The sequence below is a fragment of the Lagopus leucura genome, unplaced genomic scaffold (assembly GCF_019238085.1).
Source record: "Lagopus leucura isolate 7727_CA_CO unplaced genomic scaffold, USGS_WTPT01 Super-Scaffold_100015, whole genome shotgun sequence".
Taxonomy (NCBI): domain Eukaryota; kingdom Metazoa; phylum Chordata; class Aves; order Galliformes; family Phasianidae; genus Lagopus; species Lagopus leucura.
The window spans coordinates 5,138,728-5,163,420 of record NW_024962269.1 but is presented as its reverse complement, the minus strand read 5'-3'; the positions used below and the strand labels follow the sequence as shown (position 1 = coordinate 5,163,420).

Below are 24,693 nucleotides of genomic sequence, written 5' to 3'. Positions count from 1 at the left end.
GAGGAAGAGGTTTCATTTCTTACTGTGGCAAACTGACACCATCCGCACATGAATGAATGTAAGCTGATACAGCAGTGCTGGATGTCTTCAGGCTGTCAGAAATGCTACTTGAGAGATATGAGCACTCTGCATTTTTTGCTTATTGTGTTTCAGAATCAGCATCCTGGGACGAAACACAGAATTTCACTGCAAAAGGTTGGGGAGAGAAGCTGGGAATTCAAGCCCTTTGGCCCCTTCTGCAAATGTCAACACTGCTGCATTCTGGTAGGGAAAGGAAAGATGCCTCGAGTCTCAAGGGCCAAACGCCTTCAGCTCATTCCTGTCACCAAATGCCCTCCTACTGCATTACACAGACCAGAGATCTCTCCCAGTAAGTCCTTCTATGCAGCACAGTAACTAACATCAACATTCTGAATGAAGAGCAGCAGATAGAAATACATCTCATCCACAAAAAAAAAATAATAACAAAAGGCATTTTCAGTATTATGTATTTACTTAAAAATATTTAAATGCTCTAATTAAATGCTTATCTGCAAAATTTCCAAGGTGGGGAAGGGGAGAAACTTACAACTACTGCAATGTCATGTAAAACAAGTCAGAAGTGTGGCTTCCTGGCAAAAATCATATGCCTGAAGTGTGGAGATGTTTGTATTTTTCCTGACCTCTTTCTCTCATTCTCTTACATGTCCGGAAAACAATCTGCAAATTTAATCTGAACGTACCATAAAAACTTTCATATTAAAAAAAAAAAAAAAAAAAAACGAAAAAAATGTCTTTAGAGGAATTTACCTCAGAAGGTGACTTATTTTAGGCTGTTTGCTACAGTCGATAACTGCTGGTAGGAGGCAATAGTTGGATTTCCAGTTTGCCCAGTCACAGGACAAGATAGTAGCCATGTTCTACTAAGTAATACCTCTGGTTATTAGATATACTATGATACACAATGCCAACCCAATTTCCATCCCTGTGATTTTCAAAGGCTCATTACTTATCTCCAGCTCAAGGCCATGACGTAAAGCTACCTACAAGGCACCAAGGTAGTGTGACCTGGAGCACAGAAGCCAGTATCCTCATCTCAGACATCATGCTCCAGGCTGAAACAAAAAAGCTCTGAGAAATGGGACTGATCCCTAGGAAATCAAAGTGCAAACACGAAAAGAACATCACCAATCCCCCATGAAAGAATATCTACAAGTGGGAATGGAGGCCTATTCAACAGATGTTGTACACATCCTAGATTTTTGAGGCAGCTAAGAAGCAGGTAACAGAGAGTCAACAGTTAAGATTATTTGAATTCCTTCATCTCTTGTGCTTTTATGATAGTTTAAGTCACTCATTTATCTCAAGAAATAAAAAATTCTCCCTTTAACCTCAAAAAGAGGGAGAGGAAAGAGTAAACAGACCGAGTTCCGTTGTATTTTCTTGTGCATTACACATTCGTACTTCCATCAACAGAAGTTTAACATCTTGGCCTGAAGCCAATCAGAAATCCCTCATAATGCATTCAGTAAGCCAAATCAAAACAATATAAGTTTATATGAGTGGGGAAAAGAAACTTGAAGCTCATATTTCATCTGCTGCAGCTCATCATGCTCACTCAAACAGATACAGAAGGTTAACTGGCAGGATATGCTCTTTAATCCCTGTTATTTCCAGTGGAAGGAACTGAGCATAAAACCACTTTTCTCAGTACTTTATGACAAGCATCAGCCAAAATAATAATAATAATAATAGTAATAATAATAATAATAATAATAGTAAGGAAACCTGTCCCAGCTGAAGGGACAATGAACAGAAGGGGCTGGCAACACGTTTTCCTCGTGCAACTCAGTTTTTGGACACATTTGTTACAAAATCAAAAAGATGATTCAAAGTCCTTAAAGCAGAAACATCTTCCTCTGCTGAACAAAAGGGATTCTAAAAATAGCATCAGACAAACGGACAGATGGCACTCTTGTCCATTTGGAGAATGCTGGGTTTGTACAAAAATGTGTTTAAATGGTGAAAATAGGACCTGGATGCTAGCCTCAGCTTGACAGCTGCCTGTGCTGTCTGCAGGTAAATAATCTATTCATTTAATCCTCTACAATTTATTCTCTTCTCATTTTTTTCCACATCTAAACCAAAGGCAACACATCAATCTTATTTTACTTGCTTTAGGCCTCTCTGGATTGCTTAGCACCACGTATATGAGAGGTATCAGAAGCATTAATAACTACATATTGTACACACAAAAACTAAGAGCAATGTTGATAGAAATTACTGTTCTCAACCCTCTGCCACATCAACTGATCACGAAAATCTATGGATTCGTTAGTAAAAAAAAAAAAAAAAGAAAAAGAATGGGAGGGAACAAATCACAGGAAGGAGGAGGAAAAAAGAAAACACACACACACACACCAGAAAGCCCTAAATACACTGATGGAATTGAAATGATCTGTCCCTCTTCATGAGCACCGCACTGCACTGATAAACTAAATCTCTCTTTGATTGAAGGCCGAATTAAAACAAAGCAACGCAGGAACTCTTCTGACCCAAAAGTAATCCACTCAATCATATAATGCATCCCTTTCCTTTTAGTAAAATGAATAGCCCTCCATAGAACCTTTTTTTTCCTTGACAAGTCCTTGACAGAAGAATGTGAATGTGGACAGTTAAATGAATCAATCACCAGCTGCTAGTCTAGGGCCAAGATGGTGAGCTGAGGGGCCTGCCAGAGTTCACTGACCACTGGTCAAAGCAGGACAAAAGCTTTGCCTCTATGAATGGCCTGCTTCTGGGATCCAAAGGTCACTTAGCTGCCTTGGAAACGGTCCCTTTTGGTTATTTAAAGTTCTCAGGCTATTCTACTACAGATATTATTGTTTCAGGTGGTCACCATCTTTCCTCTTCACAAGTTTGTCAAAGGCCAGGCAACTGTTATCTAGGTAAATGCAAGACAATGGCAAACACAGCAACAACTAAATAGTGGGGAAAAGAACAATTAAAATAAGTACGAATTATGCTTAACATCTAATCATAATTCCAGCTACTGAACATGCCTGTGAAAATCATCCTTACAGAAAGAAGATCAAGCATACAAAGTGTCAGATTCCCAACAAGATCCAGGTGCATAACTTGTGCCAAGAGTGCAAAGTGTTGAGCACAGTGAGCAAACATGGCTAATAATAATTCTCAGTGTACTGACATGTTCTTTAAAAAAATTAAAGCTATAGTTACATAGGTGCTCAGGCACCAGACCACACTTTGGTTGGATCATAAAGTACTGTAGACTTAGTAACTTGTCTTAGGACTTGCAGTAGGGAGCAGGCACTCTGATATCAAAAGGCTTCTTCCTGATACTCAGTCTATAGAAAACTCCAGTACATCCATGAATATTTATTTCATTTTTTGCTGTATTACACATACATAAGACAAATGAAGCCAACACCAGAGCCTTCCCACAAATGTGGCATTCAGCTTATCTGCCTCTTACATGTGTGTATGCACACATCATGAAAATTTGCAAATTCACGTGCTTAGAAGCTAGGAAGCTGAAGTAAAAGTTGCTTATGGATCTTGATTTGCTCTGTTTGCATACATGCTTTAGAAAACAATCCAACTGCACTATCATACTTCCCCCACTATTCATGGAACCAAATGAATGGCGCTCATGTAACCAGCATCTATTCAGTATTTTGTTTTCCCTCCTCTGTTCAGTGTGTGGCCTCATCCCTTATTTATTGCACTCTACTAAGCACTGCCCTGAAGAAAGAATTATTAACTTCCCCATGGCCTTTTCTGCAGGGCTCTGAATTACAGTTCTTCACAAACGTTAATGTACTTTCACAGCACCTCAAGATGAGGTTCTATTATTATTTTAACTCTACTGTTGGGTACAAACAGTTGGATGGTGGCCCAAAATACTCACTAATTCTAGGTGTCCAGGAGAAGACAGTGATCCTTCAGAAGTACCAATGTGTTGCAACTACGGCTGGAACTAAATCGTGTTAGTTCCAAGAGATCAAAACTCAGAGCCTCACATCAAACACTGAGGGGAAAAACAAACACATGATCACAGGCTTTCTGTGAAAAGTGCAGTCAGCCTGGTTTGTGTCACATAATACAGAAGCTCCCGGTTGAAGCAATTATACAATTTAAGGCCTTTGGAACTCCCCAGTCCGTGTGGTTATCTTTTGCCTTTCTGAGGTGCCTGTGGAAAGTACAGGACTCCTGGATTCACATTCGAAATTGAGGAATATCAGTTGCTCTGGAAGGTATACTTTGTTCTGCCATTTTCTCTCGAGCCAATCCTTGCTCCTAGCCACTCCTGCTCCCAGCTTGTACTCATGGTCATCTCCAAACTGAGCCAACCCCAGGTCTTACTCTGCAGCCTTCTTAGTTCTGGTTGCTTCCCACCAGAGCATTTTTCCTCCCCTTCCCGACCTCCAGACACATGAGCCTGCTCACACCTCCACCTCTCCCATGCCCCCTCCCAAACTTCCTCTCCAGGTAATTACCCCATTGTTTTCATTTACTTCAGCTTTCCATGCCAGCTGGTTTCTCCCAGCAGTGTTAGCTCACACTTTTTCTCCAATTTTGAATTAATGAGGAGCTAAAAGACAAATCCACAGCTGCCTGGGACCGCTCAGTATGAAAGCCTATCTCAGCCATCACAAGGAAAATGCTCGGCACAAACAGCATGTCCTGTGTTTCTAGATGATTTTTCCCTCAAAATCTACAGGACGACCCATTTTTGAGATACATTCATAGCAACAGAAAAAGCTACTGCCAGACCAATTCTGCAACAAATCCCATCTCGCTACTCCCTAACTGGACATTCCTGTGCTTTCCTAGCAAAAAGCAAAAATAAATAAAAAGCAGTTTAACTTTAGATTTGCCACTGAATGGGATAAACAGTCCTGCAGAGCTCTAATGTGTACAAAAGCAAACAAATAAACTAGAAATATCCATCAAAGTTGAATATTGCAGTGACATATTTCTATCCAAAGGGTTATCATATCAGACACAGCCCTGTAATATAAATATTTGGTAAGTTTAACAGCAGATAGTGCTTAGAATAAGATCGTCATTTGCAGAAATTAACACAGCAGAAATGGTCATCACTGGTATTTTTAGCAAGATTTGTCACTTGCAAGCATCAACAGGCCTCAGTTCTACAGTGTTTGGCAGACAATTTTCCTTCCTTGTAGAAATGATGGAAAGGTATTTCACTTTCCTTAACACAGACATTTTGCCAATCAGAAATTAAGTTAAAGAAACAGTAGGTCACACCTTCCCTCTGCTGTAGTACTAATCTACCAGCTGATAGCTCCTAAAAATGGTCTGACAATGGCATGACTTCCCAGATGGTCACAAATCCCAACTACTTCTGCTTCTTTATCTTCAAGCCAGCTTTAATATCTATCAGATCACACAGAACACCAGTTGAAATTCATCACAGCTTACTGCATTAGTTTGATATCTTATCTAGCCCCCTCCAAAAAAATATTTCTTCTGTCAGGTATCAGGTATCTGATCAGATAAGCACGAGGGTCACTGCATTTTCAATATCCCAGTCTACATTTTCAAAACTTCAAAACTAGCGTCAGCGAGTTTATGTTTAAAGCATGATTGATTTTTCTCTTTTGAACCAATTTCCTATATTCCATTGCAGTTTCTTTTTTAATAGCTTCATGATTATGTCATCAGTAGAGTCTCACATTCAGTATATGACAAAAATCCCACATGCTTCCACTAATGGAAGGCATTAAAGTAAGCATCAACACTACCAGCATTTACCCAAATGCAAACCATAGGTTTTGAATGTTTCATTCTCCCAACAGGATCTACCTGCAATGTCACCCCTTGTACACAAAGTGTAATAAGTCTTTGATACAATTCTAAAAGTAAAGAACACCTGTTTCCTAAGCTGAAGTGCTATTAAATTCTTAATAATAAATGTTAATTATTCTTAAGATGAACTATTCTCAATACAACCTGGGACCATAAAAGAGCCTAAAACATACTATCATGCATCTCACAATGATACCTATTATCAAAACACGTATCTCACCTTTTCATGGATAATGGCTGCTCGCAGTTAATTGATGATCTATAAGTAAAGTTCTTTTTACTGTGCATATTTTAATGACTTATTTTAAATAAAGTCATGCAATCCCAGTAATCCTATGTGGGGGTGAATCTATAATGCACTGTGTGGATTTCAGGGATTCACCATCTGAAAGCTTTTATTCTTCCACAGTGAAGGAAAGTTATGACCTTTGACATGTGGCTACGGTGCCAAAGAAACTGCTCATAAATGTGTGTCAGTAGAGAAGCAAAAATCAATAAACTCATTTAATCCACTGAACAATTATGTAGTGGGACACAATATATTTTAAAGCGCCAACTGCTCTATTCTTTCTCTCAAAAGATGAAAATTCTACCTAATGGATTTGGGGGTATCCATTTTGTTTGGAGGTTTTACAATCTAAACCTTCTCTTTAGTCCATTAATGAATATTTTAGCCAATTATGTCACAAATTGTTTGTACATTCATTCCTGTTGTGAAAGGTCCCTGATACAGCCAAACCCAGGTAGCACTACATATAGCACTACAGGAATCCTAGCAGGTGGACAGACATCCTATTAACAACCACTGCCATTACCAGACAGCTACGCACAGGAACCAAATACAAGCAGGTGTTAAAAGCACCTATTTTACACACAGACTGCTCAAGAGCAGAAAGAACAAGATATTATTCATCACTCAAAAACGCTGTGGTTCATCATTCTGCAGCAGTTTCAAAAGACCAAGTGAGTGACTGCCCTACAACAGATACAAGGGCTGCTCCAAAAGTAATGCCTCTATTTTATTACATTGGTCCGCAACATCAGAGGCAGATGTTGATGGTACAGCAATAGAGGCTGAACCTTCCCACCAATATTCCATTACATTTTGTTGCTGTGTGACAGACGGCAGCAGAGGGGCAGTCTGACAGAACGGGGTCTGACATGGAAGTGTGGATGAAGCAAAGGGATGGAAATGAATTCCTCCATGAGGAAAAAATGGCACCCACTGATGCTTGCTGAATGTTGATGGAGACCAAACAGTGAATGTGAGCACAGTGAGGTGGTGGGCGGTACATTTCGGCAGAGGTGACAGTGGGGCACCTCCTCTGGTCTGTCAACGAAGTATTTAGTCCTCTACTGTATGTTTTATGTGAATCAGCAGTGCACAATATCAGATGAAGACCATGACCATTAAAAACAAGTACTAAATGCCACTTGTTGGAAACGTTATAAAACTCCCAGCAAAGTTACCAAAATTTCCATAGTTTTATCTCTTGCACAATGTAACAATACTTACCTTTTCTAATATTCAGTATAACCAAGAATCTAAAACACCAGAAAACGTAATTATTGTTAGGAATAAGGCTCAAACTCTTAAAAGAAAGAGGGAAAAAAAAAGTTCACCAACTGGAAGGAACAACAGCCACAAAACCTCTACTATTGAGAAACAAACCCCAAACCCAATTACATCTCCACTTATTAAATAAATGAAACATTAATTTTGATAATATATGGGGTGGTGCATCAGAATACAGCCTCAGATGTAGCAGTTACATGAGCTATTGTGCACGGAACACAGAAGATCTGTATTATATATTTGTATATATGCATTGTGGATGTTATATATTGTTCAGTGACGATAAATTAAGCTGCCCTCTTAGTAAGAGTGGCTAAACTAGCAAAAGCAGTATCAGCTTTCAATCTCTACTGAAGATCAATGACAAATCTGCTTGCAAACTGTGGGCTAACGGGTTGTTTGCATAAATGAGCACTGAAAGGAAGATTAAGGAAAAAAAAAAAAGAAAAAGGACCATTCCTTGCTCATTCACGCTTTTGGGGAAGGCAAAGGGGAAGTTTCACCCTTGTAATTTGGGATGCACCATGCACAAAGTTTCTCCCTCCTCAGGCAATATGACAGAGTCATGCCAGAACTCCCATAGACCATTTCCAGTTAACATCAATTTGCCGGATGTCACAGACAAGTTTAATGAACAAAATGATAGATGTCTGACAACAGCTTCATAAAGCCAATGAATCCTCATTACAAAGAGCATACACAATGCACAGCTCAGCCCGAGGCACATTTTACAGTTATCAGAGGTTTACTAGAATGTTGGTGTAGATAGTGAAATGGTAATTGAACAATTTACCCTAGTTAATCCGCTGATAAATTGCGCAAACGATTATTAACACATAGATGATTGTAGTAGCAAGAAAAAAGAAAAAAAAATTTAGAACTCTTGCATGTTCTAGGAGCTTAAGATCAATTTTAAATCTTCATTGAAAACATTATTGGATAACTTTCAGTGGTAACAAAACATAGAATAAAGAACAGTATCATGTAACATTGAGTCCTTTTTATTGTATATTGTAAAGGCTATCAAAACAGCTCCTTCTTAATCACAATTATTATCTGATTTTAAAATGACAGCCATATCACTTGAGACAAGATATTATACTTCTGTCCAATCATTTTTACTCATCTAAATTTGGGGTCAAAACTGACCTCAAAGTATCTTATGACACTTCCCTCCTCTGCCACAGCTGTGAAAATAAGCTGCACTGGAAAACAGTACCTCCTTCCAGCCACTAGACAGGAATAAGAAGGGGGGGGGAGCTACCAGAAGCAGCTCTGCAAGTCCAAAACAATATCACAGCATATACGTGACATTCAATTTATAAAGAAAGACAAAAAAGAAAAAAAAAAGAAAAACAGAAAAAAGAAAAAAAACAAAGGACTGTATGCAGCAAAACCAGCTTGTGCCTGGCAGGAGAAAAGGGTGGGAACACTGGAAAGGACACAAATTTAGGGAAGATTTTGAATATTAGAACAGATGAATAAACAAACGAAAAGCTTTCCTGGATACTTGGATTTGGATACATTCTCCTCTCCAAGTTATCTTCAGGTGCACAGGAAGCGAGTGCCTCACCATGCAACTCAAAGAACTGGCTGATAGATTTGTAATGATTTTGGTGAGAAAGGGTGGCTTACCATCACTATTCCATATGAGAAATTAATGCTGCAAAGGTTGAGGGGATATAGAAGAGCAAGTCATTTTTCCAATCCTATTCCCTTGTTTCTTCTTTAAGCTGACAAGGCTCAATGAATATCAAAACTTCAGCTGGATGATTCAGAGAGGTATTTGGAGTAATGCAAGCCCTCAGCAGTAAGCAGCGTGCATCTATCAGGATGTCTATAGATCAGCTATTACACGAGTGGAAAAATTACACTGATCAATTAAGAATCTGGCATTTTTTCTTTTATAATTCTATCAATTTCCCAAGGATACCAAAAGGACATGTGGGGTTTGCACAAGGTAAGTTCTGACCTAATGAAATTACACAGAATGTAATTAATCAACATGAACAAGAATCTGATATGAAGATGCTACCAATTAATAAATAAATAAACAAATAAATCAGATGTTACAGAGCTGCCACTGTTCACTGAATCTCCTTGAGTTTCTTACATTCAGGCATCAATGTATAAAAGATGCACATCTTTACAAACCGTAACGTTAGTTTACCAGCCCCCTAGCTATCTATTTAGTATAGCTGCCCCCTAGCTATCTATTAAAGAACATCAGATCACATTTTCAGTGCTTGTAGTTAACTTGTGTTTGCCTTTTCAACCTGGTGATTTCAAAATCATATTCTGATACTAGTGAACTGGGCAAGCTTTACTGCTTCGCACTCAGTATACTACTCAGCATAGCCTCTAACTAGAGATAAACTCTCTTCTCTAAAATATTGCATCAATCCCACTTAAAGTCATGATTCAGAAAGGCATGCCAATCTAGGGCAGAACTGTAAACACACACAGAATGGAATCTGCCACTCACTGCACATCTACTTAAGCACAGGCTTGGAAAACTGTCCTGTCTGAATTCAGATTTGATGAACAGCAACATTCTGAGATAAAACCCATCTTGCCATCAGTCCCACTATACTGGCTACTATGAAAAAAAAAAGCATTCTGAAGATTCTATAGATGAGAAGACATATCCAAGACCTCTTCTGTAGTTACATTTGTGCTTTTTACAACAGATTTCATTCCTAATTCAGAAAGAACAAGCATTTTATTTCTCACTGCCCAGGAGAATTTCAATAAGGCTCTAAAAGCAGTTGTCACTTTCATACTCAGTTCTTGTCATGATTCACTCAGTAGTACTCTAGCACTGAAGAAAATGATAAAATACAAGTCAAAGTGCAATCGTAAAGTCTTGTGAGGAAAAGCTGTGATGATCATTATCATCTACAGAATGCTATTTTTTTTTCTTTTTTAGTAGTGACTTAACTGAGCAGATGACTTACCTGTATTTTATTCTGCAGCAACGTCTCTTAAAAATAACCATACCTTAGCATCTCCTGAGCTATCCAAATGCAGGACTTCCACACTTGCAGATTATTAATCATTTTTGCACATCTCTTTGCAAAAGAGTACTCTTACTTCCATCACTTGCTCCCTAGATTTTCAATTTTCCAATGTTTTTTTGTTTTTTATGTTCTGGGTTTTTTTGTGTGCTTTATTTTTTTATTATTATTTTATTTTTGTATAAAGCCATTACTGTGTTTGTGTTATACAAGATCAAATGACGTGACTCAGTTTTTTCATGTACACACTCATTCGTTTAAACCAATGTCCAGATTCAGAGACAGGAAGAAATATCCCATGTGAAAACACTGAAGTTGTGTTTGCTTTCTAATACTATTTCTGAAGATCATCTGACAAACTGCCATCAAAATTAACTCCCTACAATGACAGAGATTTGGGATATGAATAGCACAAGTAGCATCCTTGTGCCTTCATGCCCTTTCTCTGTATAAACAGTCTTAGTTAAGGACAGGTTTCCAGAAGGAACAGTGCATCCCATGTTCCACACCACATCCTTATCTCTAAATTACAGAGAGCTGGATTTGCTGAACTATTCAGGTAAGGAATTGGTTGGACGTTCACAACCAGAGAGTTGCTGCCAATGGCTCTATGTCCAGATGGCGGCCAGTTACAAGAGGTGTCCCCCCAGGGTCCTTGCGGGGACTCGTGCTCCTCAGCATCTCTATCAGTGACATAGTGAGATCAAGTGCACTCTCAGCAAGTTTGCTGGTGACACCAAGCTGATTGGTGCAGCTGACACAGTAGAATGGAGGGATGCCATCCAGAGTGATCTGGACACTCCTCAAAAGCAGGCACAAGAAAACCTAGTGAGGAGTTGCACTTGGTCAAGGCAACCCAGATATGAACACAGACTGAGAAAGCAACTCATCGAGAGCTGCCCTGCACAGAAGGACGTGGGGGTCTTGATGGATGAAAATCTGGATACGATCCAGCAGTGTGCGCTTGCAGCCTAGAAGGCCAACTGCATCCTGGGCTGCACCAAAAGAGAAGTGTCCAGCAGGGAGAGAGAGGTGATTGTCCCCCACAACTCTGCCCTTGTGAGGCCCCACCTGGAGGAAAGCAACCAAGCCTGGGGCACCCAGCACAGGAAGCATGCAGAGTTGCTGGAGTGGATCCAGAAGAGAGCCACGAAGATGATCAGAGGACTGGAATATCTGTCCTGTGAAGAAAGGATGAGGGAATGGGGCTTGTTTAGCTTGGAGAAGAGAAGGCTCTGGGGAGACCTCACTGTGGCTTTGCAGTACTTGAAGGGAGTTTACAAGCAGGAGGGGAAATGGCTTTTTACATGGTCTGATAGGGCCAGGAAAAAGGGGGGAATGGCTTTAAATTAAAAGAGGAGAGATTTAGGTTAGATGTTAGGAAGAAATTCATTATTATTCAGAGGGCGGTGAGGCATACAAACAGGCTGCTCAGAGAAGATGTGGGTGCCCCGTCCCTGAAGTATTCAAGGCCAAATTGGATGGGATCCTGGGCAGCCTGATCTAGTAGCTGGCAACCCCATTCATGTCAGGTGGGTTGGAACTAGATGATCTCTAAGGTCCCCTTATCCTAAGCCATTCTATGTTTCTGTAAGTCCCATCAGCATCCATTCCCACACCTCCTGTGAACTCCACTTACTAAGGTTCCTACGTATTTTTTATTTCCACATTAAGCATTCTTGGTTCTCAGATTTGCTGCCAACTTCTTAATCAGCATATCACTCATTCCATTTATTTCATATTCCAGAAGTCTTTCCTCAAAACACTGTATACAAGCAGAAGGAACTATATAAGGTCATTTTCAAACAATGTAAAGGAATATGTGCGTGTTCCTACTTACTGGTCAGAAGAGGAAATAAGTTTATACAACTGTAAACCCAAGAACTAAGGCTTCCAAAGACTGAATTGTTCCACTCCTTGCCAAGTTTCTCCTTCCCCAGTACTTAAATCACTCATCCCTTGTAATCCTCCCAGAGATGGTAAAATATCCCAGTAGTTTGTTACTTTTGCCTCAAATTAATGATTAAATACTAGTAACAGTTTTGGATAGAAAGCTTTTTATCAGCACTCATCACTTTCATAACACGTTCATTCTCAGTATTTCACCTCTGGTCTCATTCTGGTGTTCTGATATGAACAATATGCTACAATGAAACTCCCGAGCCAGAAGCGAACCTAACTTCTTCAGCCACTTAACAGCTGGGAAATGCACTGAGCTTTCTCATCAGCCAAATTCTAACAGGAGTTTTAAAAGCTCCTCAGTGTAACAGGGGCACAGACAAAAAAATTGTACCTTGTCATTTGAGGGGTTATGGTAATGAGAAGAATCTAAGTGAGCTTCCCAAGCACAAATCAGACCTGCGTGCACCTGGGATCAGGTGGGAATGATGCCTAGGTGCTTTTTGCCTGAACTGCAGATGCACTGATCTATCAGAAACCTCCTCTCAGAAGCCCAACACGCAATTGAGAAACGAGTGCTCTGGAACAGGGCCTTGACATGATGATTATGTTATCCAGAAGTCACTGTGGTTTTTGGTGTTTTTTTGGTTGGTTTTTGTTTGTTTGTTTGTTTTTGCCTTTGCAAATGTTCACACTGATGGAACAGAGCAAAGATTTCCCTTCCCTGAGAAGACCAAATTCTATTTCATTGAAAAAAATTAACCAGAATTACTGTTGAGAGATATGAAACATCAAGTAAAAATACATATAAACATCTGCCTGGTAGTACTTATTTACATTTCCCTGTAATACATAAGGAAAGCCATCTCCCTCCAAATCTTTTTACATACAGAGAAAACAACAGAAGAGAAGGTTGTAACTTCATTACACAAACCGCAGCCAAACCAGTGGTTTCATAACCATCTCCTCTCTACATCTGCTGTATCTCTATCTGCAAAAAAGTAACAATTTTATCCATTAAAAAAAAAAAAAAAAAAAAGTTTTACTACAGATGTGGGAAGACTACCAATGGATTTCTAACTGCCCAGCACAAACAATTTACTTTGATTTTTTTCTCCTCTAATTCAATTGCTGAGACAATCAACTTAAAAATGTAGGCTGCTTAAAATGCTGCTGCTTAAAAGCTAAGTAGAGGTTGACCCTGGTAACTAATGTTGACCATACAACCCACACTTGCTCAACAAAATGTGGAGATTTGACATTGTTGATTACTTTTTCACTTAGGTGGTGACTACCAGTTATAAAGACTGGAAGTAATCAATCCCAATTTAACAGCTGGGCCTATTGATGGAACAAAAAAAAAAAAAAAAAAACCCACAATGCAAAACTAAACAAAAGATAATGTTCACAATTTTGGATGTAAGATGTAGAAAAATATGGAATTATGAGGAAAACACCCAAAGACAAAACACAAATTTGTGCAACAGTGGAGATGACCGTATTTCTGTAGGAAAATGCTTAGTAACTTCTAAATTCTTCCTCCAAGATTCTCTTTTGTCATTGTCTTAAGTTGTTCCCCACCATCAATAGCCACAGCTGTTAAATTGTGAGGACGTGACAAGTCTCTAGGCAAACAACTGCTCAGAGTGAGATCCTTTTCTTGAGGATAATCAGAGCTGGCTGACAAAAAGGGGCCTTACTGAATGCCCTTTCAACAATTTCTACACCAAGAAATGCAGAGAGAGAAGGAGGGGGAAGAAAGGGGTGTCAGGGAAGAGCACCACGCTGCAAGAGCACAACAGCATCTTTTGCTGCACTAGGAAAGTAGAAAAGGAATCTCAATACTTCACAACACCATCACACGTAAGAATCACACCTCTAGTCATAGCTCTGAGCAACTTCCCAGAAGAACCATGCCACATGGTACCGTGTTTCCCTTTAACGTTTCTCAGACAGGAGAAGGTTTTATTAGCTGCAGAGCCCACCATCAGTAAGACCAAACAATCCTTTAAAAATCAAGTTGGTAAAAAACATTAGACATTATAAAGTGCAACTGATAAAAGCCAGTAAGAAAAAAAAAAAAAAAAAGAAAAAAAATCCATAAAAGCTCTGGTCGTATAAGCTCAGAAGAAAAGCAAGGGCACAAAATGGCTCAATTTGACATCATGTTTGACAAATCTGAAGCTAAAGTGTTGAGAAATCCCTTGAAAATCATAATTGTCTAGTGACATGGTAGTGGAAACAAACATTGTGCATATGTGTTAAGCAGACATTCATATTTCTTTTGTCTGGCAATGATATAAAAAAGCCCGTGCTTTAGTCTGAGGAAGACTCTTAAGATGTGCAGACCAGTTACTGATGGAAGAACAGGTAAAGAAAGCAGAAAGGTAAGCAGTGGTCATGTCTTAAAGGAAGCTGACAATTTCTTCCGTAAATTCGTTTTAGAAGCTCAGCTCAAAAGACGTTTGTGAGAGTTCTGCAGGAAAATTCTTAAAGGAAAAGTGTTAGAAAGGAAAACATTTGTCTTTTTTTTTTTTTTTTTAATTTCTTCATTGTATTTCAATTAAAGAACAAAAATCTTACTATTCTTCCTTACTGTCAACAATCCACACTTCAACTGAGACATTAAACATCTTCCTCCTGCCTTAAATACTGGAATTAAGCACACTCAGGAACAGCCACATTCGCCCTCAGCTTAGGAAGCAAGGTTCTCTTCCCAGGACACTCAAATCAATTAATCAAAACAACAGCTATATGCAGCATTTGTAAAAACCAAAACCAAAAGCTTCCTCAAACTGCCTGTAACCATGCTAGTCCTACAGCATTAAGACTTGCTATCTCTTTCAATGCAAGGCCATTCCCTACTCCAGCCATTTGCCACTTCACTCCACCTCTGTGAGAAAACACTGGTGCCCTTCTGCCCCCACCCGCACTGCAGAACTTTCTTTCTCTGCCCATTACTAATTAACATCATTAAACATACCTGCGAGCTGCACAAAAATTTGGAGGATATATCAAATGACACAAAATAAAGTTCATATTGTGTTAGACCACAGCTACTAACCCCCTTATCTCAGGTAAAAAACTAAGTTAACTTTGAAAAATTAACAGGAGAAAGGTTGTTATCATTTCTGCCTATGTGAACACTCTACAAAGGCCACAGTTTGATGAACACTTATTTCTGTGGCTATCTAATTTTCAGTAGACCTTCTCTGCATCAAGCCTTTCCACCTCTACATCACTCCTCTCAGTTACACCAATACAACCATGCAAGTGGCTCCATCACAAACCACATCAGGGAACTCATCTGGGTTTTTAAAACCATCTTTTATTTCAATTCTATTATTTTAACCCTCACCAGTTCCTGTGCTGTTAGCCACACGTGTAGCTGTGCCCACACAAGGAAGGGCACGATGCAGAAGTGAGAACAAGCAGCTGGAACAAGCGTGGTTTACTGCTAAGAAAGCATGATTGCCGCAGTAGAGGATAAGGCTTAGTGGGAGGCACTCTTAAGTAATCAAATATTTAAAAGCAGAGCAAGAGATGTAGGATATAAAAATATAAACATTGACAATTATTGACATTGCAATGGGACCAGAAGTCACATCGCTGCCCCAGCAGGTAAGCAAAAGCACAAACTCTCCACAAAGTAGTCTGCTCTGTGCACCAGGCCAAATACTTCACAAACTGTAAAATAACCTAGGAATACTCCTCGCAGCTGTATATATTCCGTCCATCCAAGACCCCAATTCTCACTTGTTGTGAAAAGGAAATAAACAAGCATCCTGTCCAGCCTCTACTCAAAGCCTGTGTTACTAACTTCAAAACATGATTCCTCCTTCTCCATTTTTCTTAGTGTTATCTTACTAGATGTCTGTACTTCAGACAGTCTTCGTCAACTGAGGTTAAACTTTTATTCATAATTCACAGTGCAGAAATACAGAAATCTCACTTCACTTTCAGCTGATTCAAAGTTGAACTGAAAGTGCTTGGGCTTTATCCACATTCCTTTTATATTCTAGCCAGAGAGAGCTCTCCCAGTCGCTGTGGCTGCAATAAGATGAATTTTGAGCGAGTCATCTACTCTTCACTGTTAGCGCTTCACCCCCACATGGAGCCTCACCAAGAGCTACACAGGAACCTCCCTCTCTCCCCCCTGAGTCAATCAACCGGCTTTGGAAACAACTACCAGCATGTACTGAAACGAATATTTATTTTTACCTAAGCGATACCTCAGCTCCACAGCTTCCCTCAAAAGAGTAGGGGGATCTTACCGAAAAAAAAAAAAAAGAAAGAAAGAAAAAAAAAAGCCCTAAATTAGTCAAATTCTTTTGTGCATGGATGAACAACAGGAAAGCAAAGCCTTGGGGCCTCTGGGGAGGAACCCTGTCCCTGCAGACCTACTCTGATGTGCTCAGGAGATAAGGCTCCATAGTGACACTTAAGGAAAGGCCTGCTCACATTTGAATTTCTGCATTCCTCAAGAACAATTCATGGCAATCACTAACTTTGCAGAGGAGCTACATGAAAGCACTGGCCAATGAATGAGGGTCATCTGCTCTTTATCACAAGGGTAAACCTCATCCTGGCCAGTTTCTAACCTTTTAACCCTGTGAATTCTTAATTTGCACATGAATAATGGAATTCTTGCCAAGAGTGCAACCTTCAGCTTCCAGTTCCTAACTTTAGAAACCAAGATCTGATCTCCTTGTGTGTTCAAATCTTAAACTCTTGGACAGATTAAAGTTATTGGTTTCCAAATGCAACACTAAACATTACAATTCTGAAGCAAAAGATAAGCTTACTGGGAAAAGCTCTGACCAAGCAGAGTAAAAGAACATCCTCGCACCCTGCTGCTACCACAGACTAAAGACAGCATTTGCTTTTTTCCTCCGAAGAAAGAATGCCCATTTAATGCCTATTCTCCACCTGTTTAGTATGTACGGTTCCTTCCATACCCTGACCACGAGGCAATTTGCTTTCGAAGCAACTGAGAACTGCCTCGGAACACATTTACAAGTCTAAAAAATCCCCCACAAGACTTCAAAATTCATTCACTTGAGACCTCTACAAAGTACAGCCAAGACACGGCAGCCAGCAGAACCACTGTAAAAATGAGACATAAAACTAACTTTGCACGTGCTTTCCAGACTTCAATGATATCAATGGTAATTACACCAATCACTGCTTTATTGGTAGTTGACAGTAAAGATCTGACATTCTGCAATGGAGCAGACTGGAATATGACCAAAAGGAACGAACTGCTGCACATAGGATGATTTCACTTTTGATCACCACTTCAAGTCAGTAACACCTACTGGATCATTATGGAACCACCATCTCTTCAGGTTTTCTCCACCAGCCATAAGCATTCAAAAAAAAAAAAAAAAAAAAAAAAAAAAGGAAACCTTTTGACACAGCCTCAGAGGAAAGGGAAAAAGATGCTACAAGAGTATTACTGTGATACACAAATGCATGCAATGCTCCATGCTGCTCCAGAAGTTCTGAGATCAAGAACACAGTGCTTAACTTAACTACAACATCTCAGACTTAAAACTTTGCTAATTTTTCCTCAGTCTCAGAGACAGAATCCATCATTTACTGCTTTGTTTTATACTTACAATATGAGATTCTTAGCCTCTTAAGAACAGCTTTCTTCAGCCTTTTTATTAATGGTGCTGACTCCCTTAAAGCTAATGATGTGAATGTAAACACCAACGACATCAGTACTTTATTTTTCGCCATTTAATCAAAACCATGGAGTCTATTAATCCTATTAATAAGATACCATGATACAAAGTAATAAATAGCCAGTTTTTAAAAACTTACAGTTCACAGCCTCTTGCAGCATGACAAATTCATAACTTACTTGGAGCCACCTGCTTTTCAGGCTGATTTTCCACTGCCCAAAGCTCTGGCTCACTGAAGAAGGTATTTCACACCTTCCTGATACCTTACTGTTAAGTTTTTGTAATTCGTTCAGAAGTAAAAAATACAGATGTTAAGAAAAGCCTGAATGTTAACATGAGTTAACATGAGCATCATGTACCAACTATATTAACTAATTTCAGATTGAATTTGATAAACTGGTAATTTTCAAGTAACGCCTAGTTTCCACAAAGGTATCAGTGCCATGGTTTAGTGCAACTTGCCACTAAGAACAGGGTTGAAGAGGTCAAAGGAAGCCTTTTCCTATTAAATTAAGTTCATCAGTTAAGTTCTATTAGTGAGGGAACATGAGAAGACTATATAAACTGTGTACTCTCTGTGTTACACTTTCTCTGAAATGATTCCAGCCTACTGGCAAAGCTCTGCACTGTCATGGGAAAGGCATCGCATTCATTCTGCAGCACACATCTCTTGTTCAATACATTAAAAATGGTAGGGAAACGGAGGCCAACACACACTCAGGGTCAGACTGTTAGGGCTGTAATAGCACTAACATGCAACTATTCCTCTCACCATTCATCCAGCATAAGGGCCTGGAGTGCCCTACAGTCATGACTCTTGCTTCCCTAATGGCACAGCATAACAGGCCCTTAGCATTGATCCCAGAGGACCGTGCAGTATCTCCAAATGGGACAGTACCCGTGTCTGCTTGGCTGAACGTACACAGCATATCACAGAATCACTGAAGTTGGAAAAGACCTCCAAGATCATCTAGTCCAACTGTCCACCTACCAATAATGTCTGCTAACCCATATAGGTACCACATCTCCATGGCTCCTGAACACCACCAGGGACAGTGACTGCACCACCTCCCAGGGCAGCCTGTGCCAATACCTGACCACACTCTTGGAGAAGTTTTTCCTAATGTCCAACCTGAACCTCCTCAAGTGCAACTGGAGGCCATTCCCTTTTATCTTATCTATTGGAACAGTAAGGACCTGGTAATTCAGTCTTCACCGAGGTCTTGAAAACCATTCTGCTCCCTCCCATCTCAAAGACAAGCAACTCTATTATCATTCTGCTCTGGCCCCAGGATATCCCCAAGATTGCTCAGCACAACATCAAATTATCAGACCAGGAAAACAAAAAAGATTAGATTTGTAGATAACTGCGGAAAAAGCTTCACAAATGGCACCTGACAAACAAGACCCAGAACTTTTGTAGCAGGTTGCCTGCATGCCAGCGAAGCTCTGCACTGCAGCTTGCACACACACAAGGCACCAAACCCATGAGACCCCCCCGTGTGGCTGTGTCTCCCTGCCCACACCAAGGACTGGACAGGGCCATGACAAGTTTTGTTCATAATATTTACACATTTAAAAAGAAACAAACCTGCAGGATTCGTCTTTTCAAGCACACAAACATCAAAGCAGTAAGTCGCTTTGCACTGTTGAGGAGCTTTAGCCACAGACTCAGGAGCAGGTTAACAAACAAGAGCTGGCACTTACTTGCTAGCGTAAGGTGACTTTTTTGACTGAGAATGGCTCCATACTTGTTCAGAGCCAAGCACTGGTAAAATCCTTCATCAGACTGCTCTCCTTTCCTTCCTTCCACCTCACTGATGTATAAAGAGCCATTGGATAAGGTGTAGATCCTTTCATTTTCAGACACTTTGCCTCCGTTTTTCAACCACGTAATAGTTATAGGAGCTTCCCCACGGGCCTGGCAGTCTAACACCACCGCATCCTTCCTGGAGGCCGTCACATCTTGAGGCTCTCTCACAAAGAACAGTTCGCTAAAGCACCACACTCCTGAGGGAGAGAGAAAGACGTCGGCTGTAGGGATGGAGCGCACTGCGAGCTGGGAGCAGCAGGCACAGCACGAGGTGCAACTTAACTCGCTATTAACGACTGCAAGGAGTTCGGGCCCCCGCAGCCGCACCCCAGAACCCTCGGGGAAATCGGCGCTACGGGCTTTGGGTCGCGTGAAGCCGTCGGGCTCCGCAACGCCCCGTCAGCTCAACGCGCCCACAGCCGCGCTCGGCGCTCACCACGCGGGATTCGCCTCACAGCCCCGCCGCGCCCTATCGCAGGGGCTGCCGCACAGGTGTCGGCTTCGTTTTGCCGGTACGGCTCCGGGCAGCGAGCTCGCTAATTTTACAAGCCTGTCAAATGAGCTGGAGCGGGGCGAGTCGTAAAAGGTTAATTTTACAAGAACTCTTTGGCGGAACCCTCTCGGGCTGATCGCCGGCCCCCGAGGGCCTCTCGTCCGCAGCCCTTCGCGCACCCCCGGGGCCGCAAGCGCGTGGCAGCCCACAGCCGCGCGCCCCGCGGCCCACGAGCGCCTCCTGCCGGCGGGGCGCCGCCCGCCGCCCCACACCGCCCGCCCCGTCGTGGCGCGGCGCGAACAAAGCGGGGCCGCGCTCGCGCTCTCCCTCGCGCTCCGTCCCTCTCCCGCTCCCGGTGCCGCGCGGGCGCCGATGTCGGATAAATAAAACCACGTGCGGCCGCGCGGAGCGGAGCGGAGCGGACAATGGGGCGGCGGCGGGCGCGTGCGGACTCACCTGGCATCGGGAGGAGCAGCGCCCCGAGCAGCGCCCGGAGCAGCGCCATGCAGCGGGACGCGGCTGGCATGCCCCGCCGGCCGCCGCGAGAGAGCGGTCAGCGGCCGAGGGGAGGAGACTGGGGGCGGACGGAGCGGCCCCGGCGCGCCCGTCCCGGCCCTACTCTCCGCATCCCGTCTCCATTGGCCTTCGGGGAGGAGAGGGGCGAGGGGCAGGGCCGGGCGGCCGGGGGGAGGGCCGGGCTGGACGGGGCGGGCTACGGCGGACAATGCCCCCGGGGCGGGGAAGGCTCGGCCGGGCGGGGGGCAGGAGCCGGCCCGCTCACGAGCGGCCATAGAAGGAACGGGGAGGGGGTGGGGGGAAGAGCTGGCGCCATCTGGGCCTCTTCCAGTGACCCCCAACCCACCGAGCCCCGCGGCCGGCGCTCTGCACGAGCCGCGCCTTGGGGCGATCCACCCCGCCCGGAGCCCTCCCAAGCCGGGCCGGCGTCATTTGCAAGTGGGCCGGATGCGCGTGCGGCTCCGTGCCCGGCGGGCGGCGACTCCTGCGATGCCCAGTGCAGGTGCGGTGCCGCCCGGTTCGGCAGAGCGGGCACGCGGCCCGGGAGCCCCAGCCCAGGCTGATTGCAGGCACCCGACGGCTGTCATCAAACCAAACGCTGCTGGTAGCGTTTAAGCTCTCGGCTTCACCCGTGATCTTACCCCACGCTGGCAGCTGATTTGGAAATGGGGACTCTAAGCTCTTTTTTGTCTGTTCAGAGTTATCGTTTCTAAAATCACCCCGTATGGAAGGCATCTTCTTACTCAGCAGATTTGCCCCCTGTTTGCATTCATTGTGAGAGCTGCTGACGGCAGGGACGGGTAGTTTGTACTGCTGTTTGTACTGCTTTGTGTTCCTGCCAGCGCTGCAAAGCTCCCGGGAGCCGGCAGCCAAACCCTGTCCCGCTGCTGCATCATCACGGGGCCACGGCCTCAGCTCCTGACTCTACTAAAAGCCCCTCATGGAACGGCAGGGCTGCACAAATACAGTGCAAGCCGTAGCTCACCTCCATCCCCTTTCTTACTCGCCAAAAATACCTGAGCAGATGGTTTCAGCTTCTCTGATCTTAGCATGAGTATTCAGGAAAGGTAATTAGGAAATACGGGTTTTGCATGCAAATCACAGCTACCCAAGAGGTGTCCAGGCAGTTTCACACTCACTTTGCACAGCAGAATGGCACATCCATCATTTTGGTGTCCAAATAAGAGAAGATACAGCATCAGGACCCACTTGGTCCTTTTGAAACTTCCTCAGTGTTTTACTTTATCCAGTCACAAAAAAAGTATGAACTAGAAAAAAAAAAATGAAAACCATTTATTAGAGCTCAAAAATAACCTGAATTGCTTATAAATAAGTTCAGCATTGCCTGGTGAGCTCACACCTGTCTACAGCTCATTCCATTACTTGTACTTTCTCCTACTCAACTTGAATTCAAGATTCGCTGGAAAACAAACACAGTGACGGGGAAGTTTGAGGTCTGCAGGTCCACAGTTGCCCTCCCATCATCTGCAGGGCACCCCATGACTCACTCTGCTGCTGCACCGCTGTTGTGCTCAGCACTGCACTGGGTTCAGGGAGAGCAAATAACACTGGGGTAAATAGGTAAAAAGGGTTTCAGTTGTAGTCACAGCAACAAAAACATTCAATGTATTTTTATCTGCAATTTCCTCTTCTGACACTGTCTTAAATTAGGTATCTTTGAACTGCGTGGGATTCACCTCACGATTTGGGGTGGTTCCTTGGAAGTTGATGAGCACTATGCACAGCACAATGGCCCAGAAGCAACTCACAGCACAGTTGGAGTAAGGAACTGTGCACAACTACTGGGGTGTCAAATGGAACACTTCCAAAGAAAGCTAATAAAACATGAAAATGGAACTTAATATTTTTGCAATTCTTCTCACTCAATCTAAATAAATGATACTAAAAACAATTCCACAGCCAAGGCATTTAAGGTTGCATAAGAGTAAACAAATAGATACAGTCGATGTTTTTGAGACAGTCTGATGAAGGCCCAGGAGTACCACACGTTTATGCTGTGATACAAAAGCACAGTCCTTTTCAGTGTGCAACTACCAAATATTTATCAGCGGGCTTCATTTTCCGTATGGATTTCCCATTAGGGCAGATGTAATCTGAGACGCGGTTCTGATCTGTTCCGAGGTGATGTATTGCTTCCAGCCATCACCCCTGCACGTCCTTCCCGAGCAGCAGAGCAGTGCCCCCAAGGCAGGGGGTCAGGGCCCCGTGGAAAACTTTTCGGCCGGGCCCAGGGGCACCACTCGCAGCGGGGCTGAGTGGGACCCCCCCAACAGACACCGACCCGAAGTGAATACACAGGAATGGAGTGCCATGGGTGCTTAGCATCGTAGTTTGAAGCAAAAGAATCACTGCAGTGCAGTACTCCCGGCTCAGAGCACAGTCCCACTCTGCTGGGCAGGGATACCTCATCCAGCCACCAGCCCTCAGTCAGGGCAGGCTCTGGCCGCAGTAGGCAATGGGGCAAATATGCTCTCTGGAAGGGAGCGGAGGGAGAGCCCTGTCCCCACTCATGGGTGGTTCGCATTTGCTGCGCTGTCTGTGCTCACTGCCGGTCCTGTTGCTGCGCTGACTCTGCTTTGCTGTCTCCCTGGACTGTGCTGTGCCAGCAGGAGGTTCTGGCTCATGAGATCAAATGCAGCATTTGTTTGAAATGGATCAGCAAAGAATAGTGCGTCCCTTCAGAGCACTCGTTGTGCCTGTGTCTGGGCAGCTGGAAGCAACGCCAATATTTCCATTTTCGTATTTCTCTTGAGCGAACCGGATAAATTCCATACTAGAATAAAGCAGTGCTGTAACCAGATCAGCACAAACTCTCCCTCCCTCATTTGTCAGATGTTTTTATCTTAACACATTTTCCAGTAATTAATTGCCTTAGAGATGGTGCAGACTTGAGATAACATATCTAAATTCATATTTTGCCACTGGCTGAGCCACAGTTTAAAGGCACTGCCAGCCACACTTTGTCAAATCCACCACGTTAGTAAGTACGGAGCCAGTAAACATAATTACCTCCTCAGCTAACAGCCTCGCAGAATTGTTATCTTGAGAAAGGCGCAATGACAGTCCACAGGGTACAAGATAATGCCAGCCAACACAAACAAATCCATGCCTACTTTGCTCCAGGGCAGCAGTTTTTCTCCTCTCATCAATGCAGAATTTCTCACTTGTCTCGATTTTTATTTTTGGCAAATGTGTGAAATTATGGAAAACCTTCCTAATTTTGTGGTTCTTTCCAGGTCCACATATGCTCTCCCTCCGATTTTTGTGTCTGTAAGTGAGATGCACACATCTTTCAAAGCAATAATACCTTGTAGTAATTCAGCAGTGACCTCCTCAATGTCTTCAGACCTCGGTAGTAAGAGTTCTCTTTAAAGGTTGCTCTCAACAGCTGGAATAACAGCATGCAGCTTGTGGATTACCTGACTTACCTTACGCTGCACTTCACCCTCAGCCTCAGCCCTGATGAGCACAGTTTATACATTTCCTAAAAATAAAGATTTTAAAAATCAGACTGACATGAACTGATCCAGCTCAAGTCTTTGTTCCAGTGTTCTGTGCATGTAGCTGCTGAATGGGGTGAAGATGCAAAGTCCAGATTTTTTTTTTCATGTTAAGAGCCAACAAAGAGAGACAGAGACTTTCTGACAGTCAGTGAAGTCTCATGACCATGATGCTTATAGGCTTTGTCTGAAGTGCTGCCAGCATCTCTAGAATGAAAGCAAACAGGCAGAACTCTTCACTGAGATGGCATGTAACAATCTCAGGGAAAGGAAATAAACTGAAAATTCACCTGGAAATGGGTTTTTCCTTAGTGAACTCCCTGTTTTCAAGAC

The 24,693-nt window shown here is 42.6% G+C and overlaps 1 protein-coding gene across 1 annotated transcript in view; it reads right to left on the bottom strand.

The window, feature by feature from the left end:
- Positions 1 to 20,849, bottom strand: part of PRTG (protogenin) — an 80,654-nt gene extending 59,805 nt beyond the window's left edge. The window contains exons 1-2 of the mRNA XM_042876079.1: positions 20,780 to 20,849; positions 19,725 to 20,027 (exon numbers count right to left, since the gene is read on the bottom strand). Coding sequence (XP_042732013.1) covers positions 19,725 to 20,027; positions 20,780 to 20,849 — 373 coding nt within the window. The remainder of the gene's footprint in view (positions 1 to 19,724; positions 20,028 to 20,779) is intronic.
- Positions 20,850 to 24,693: the final 3,844 nt, after the last annotated feature.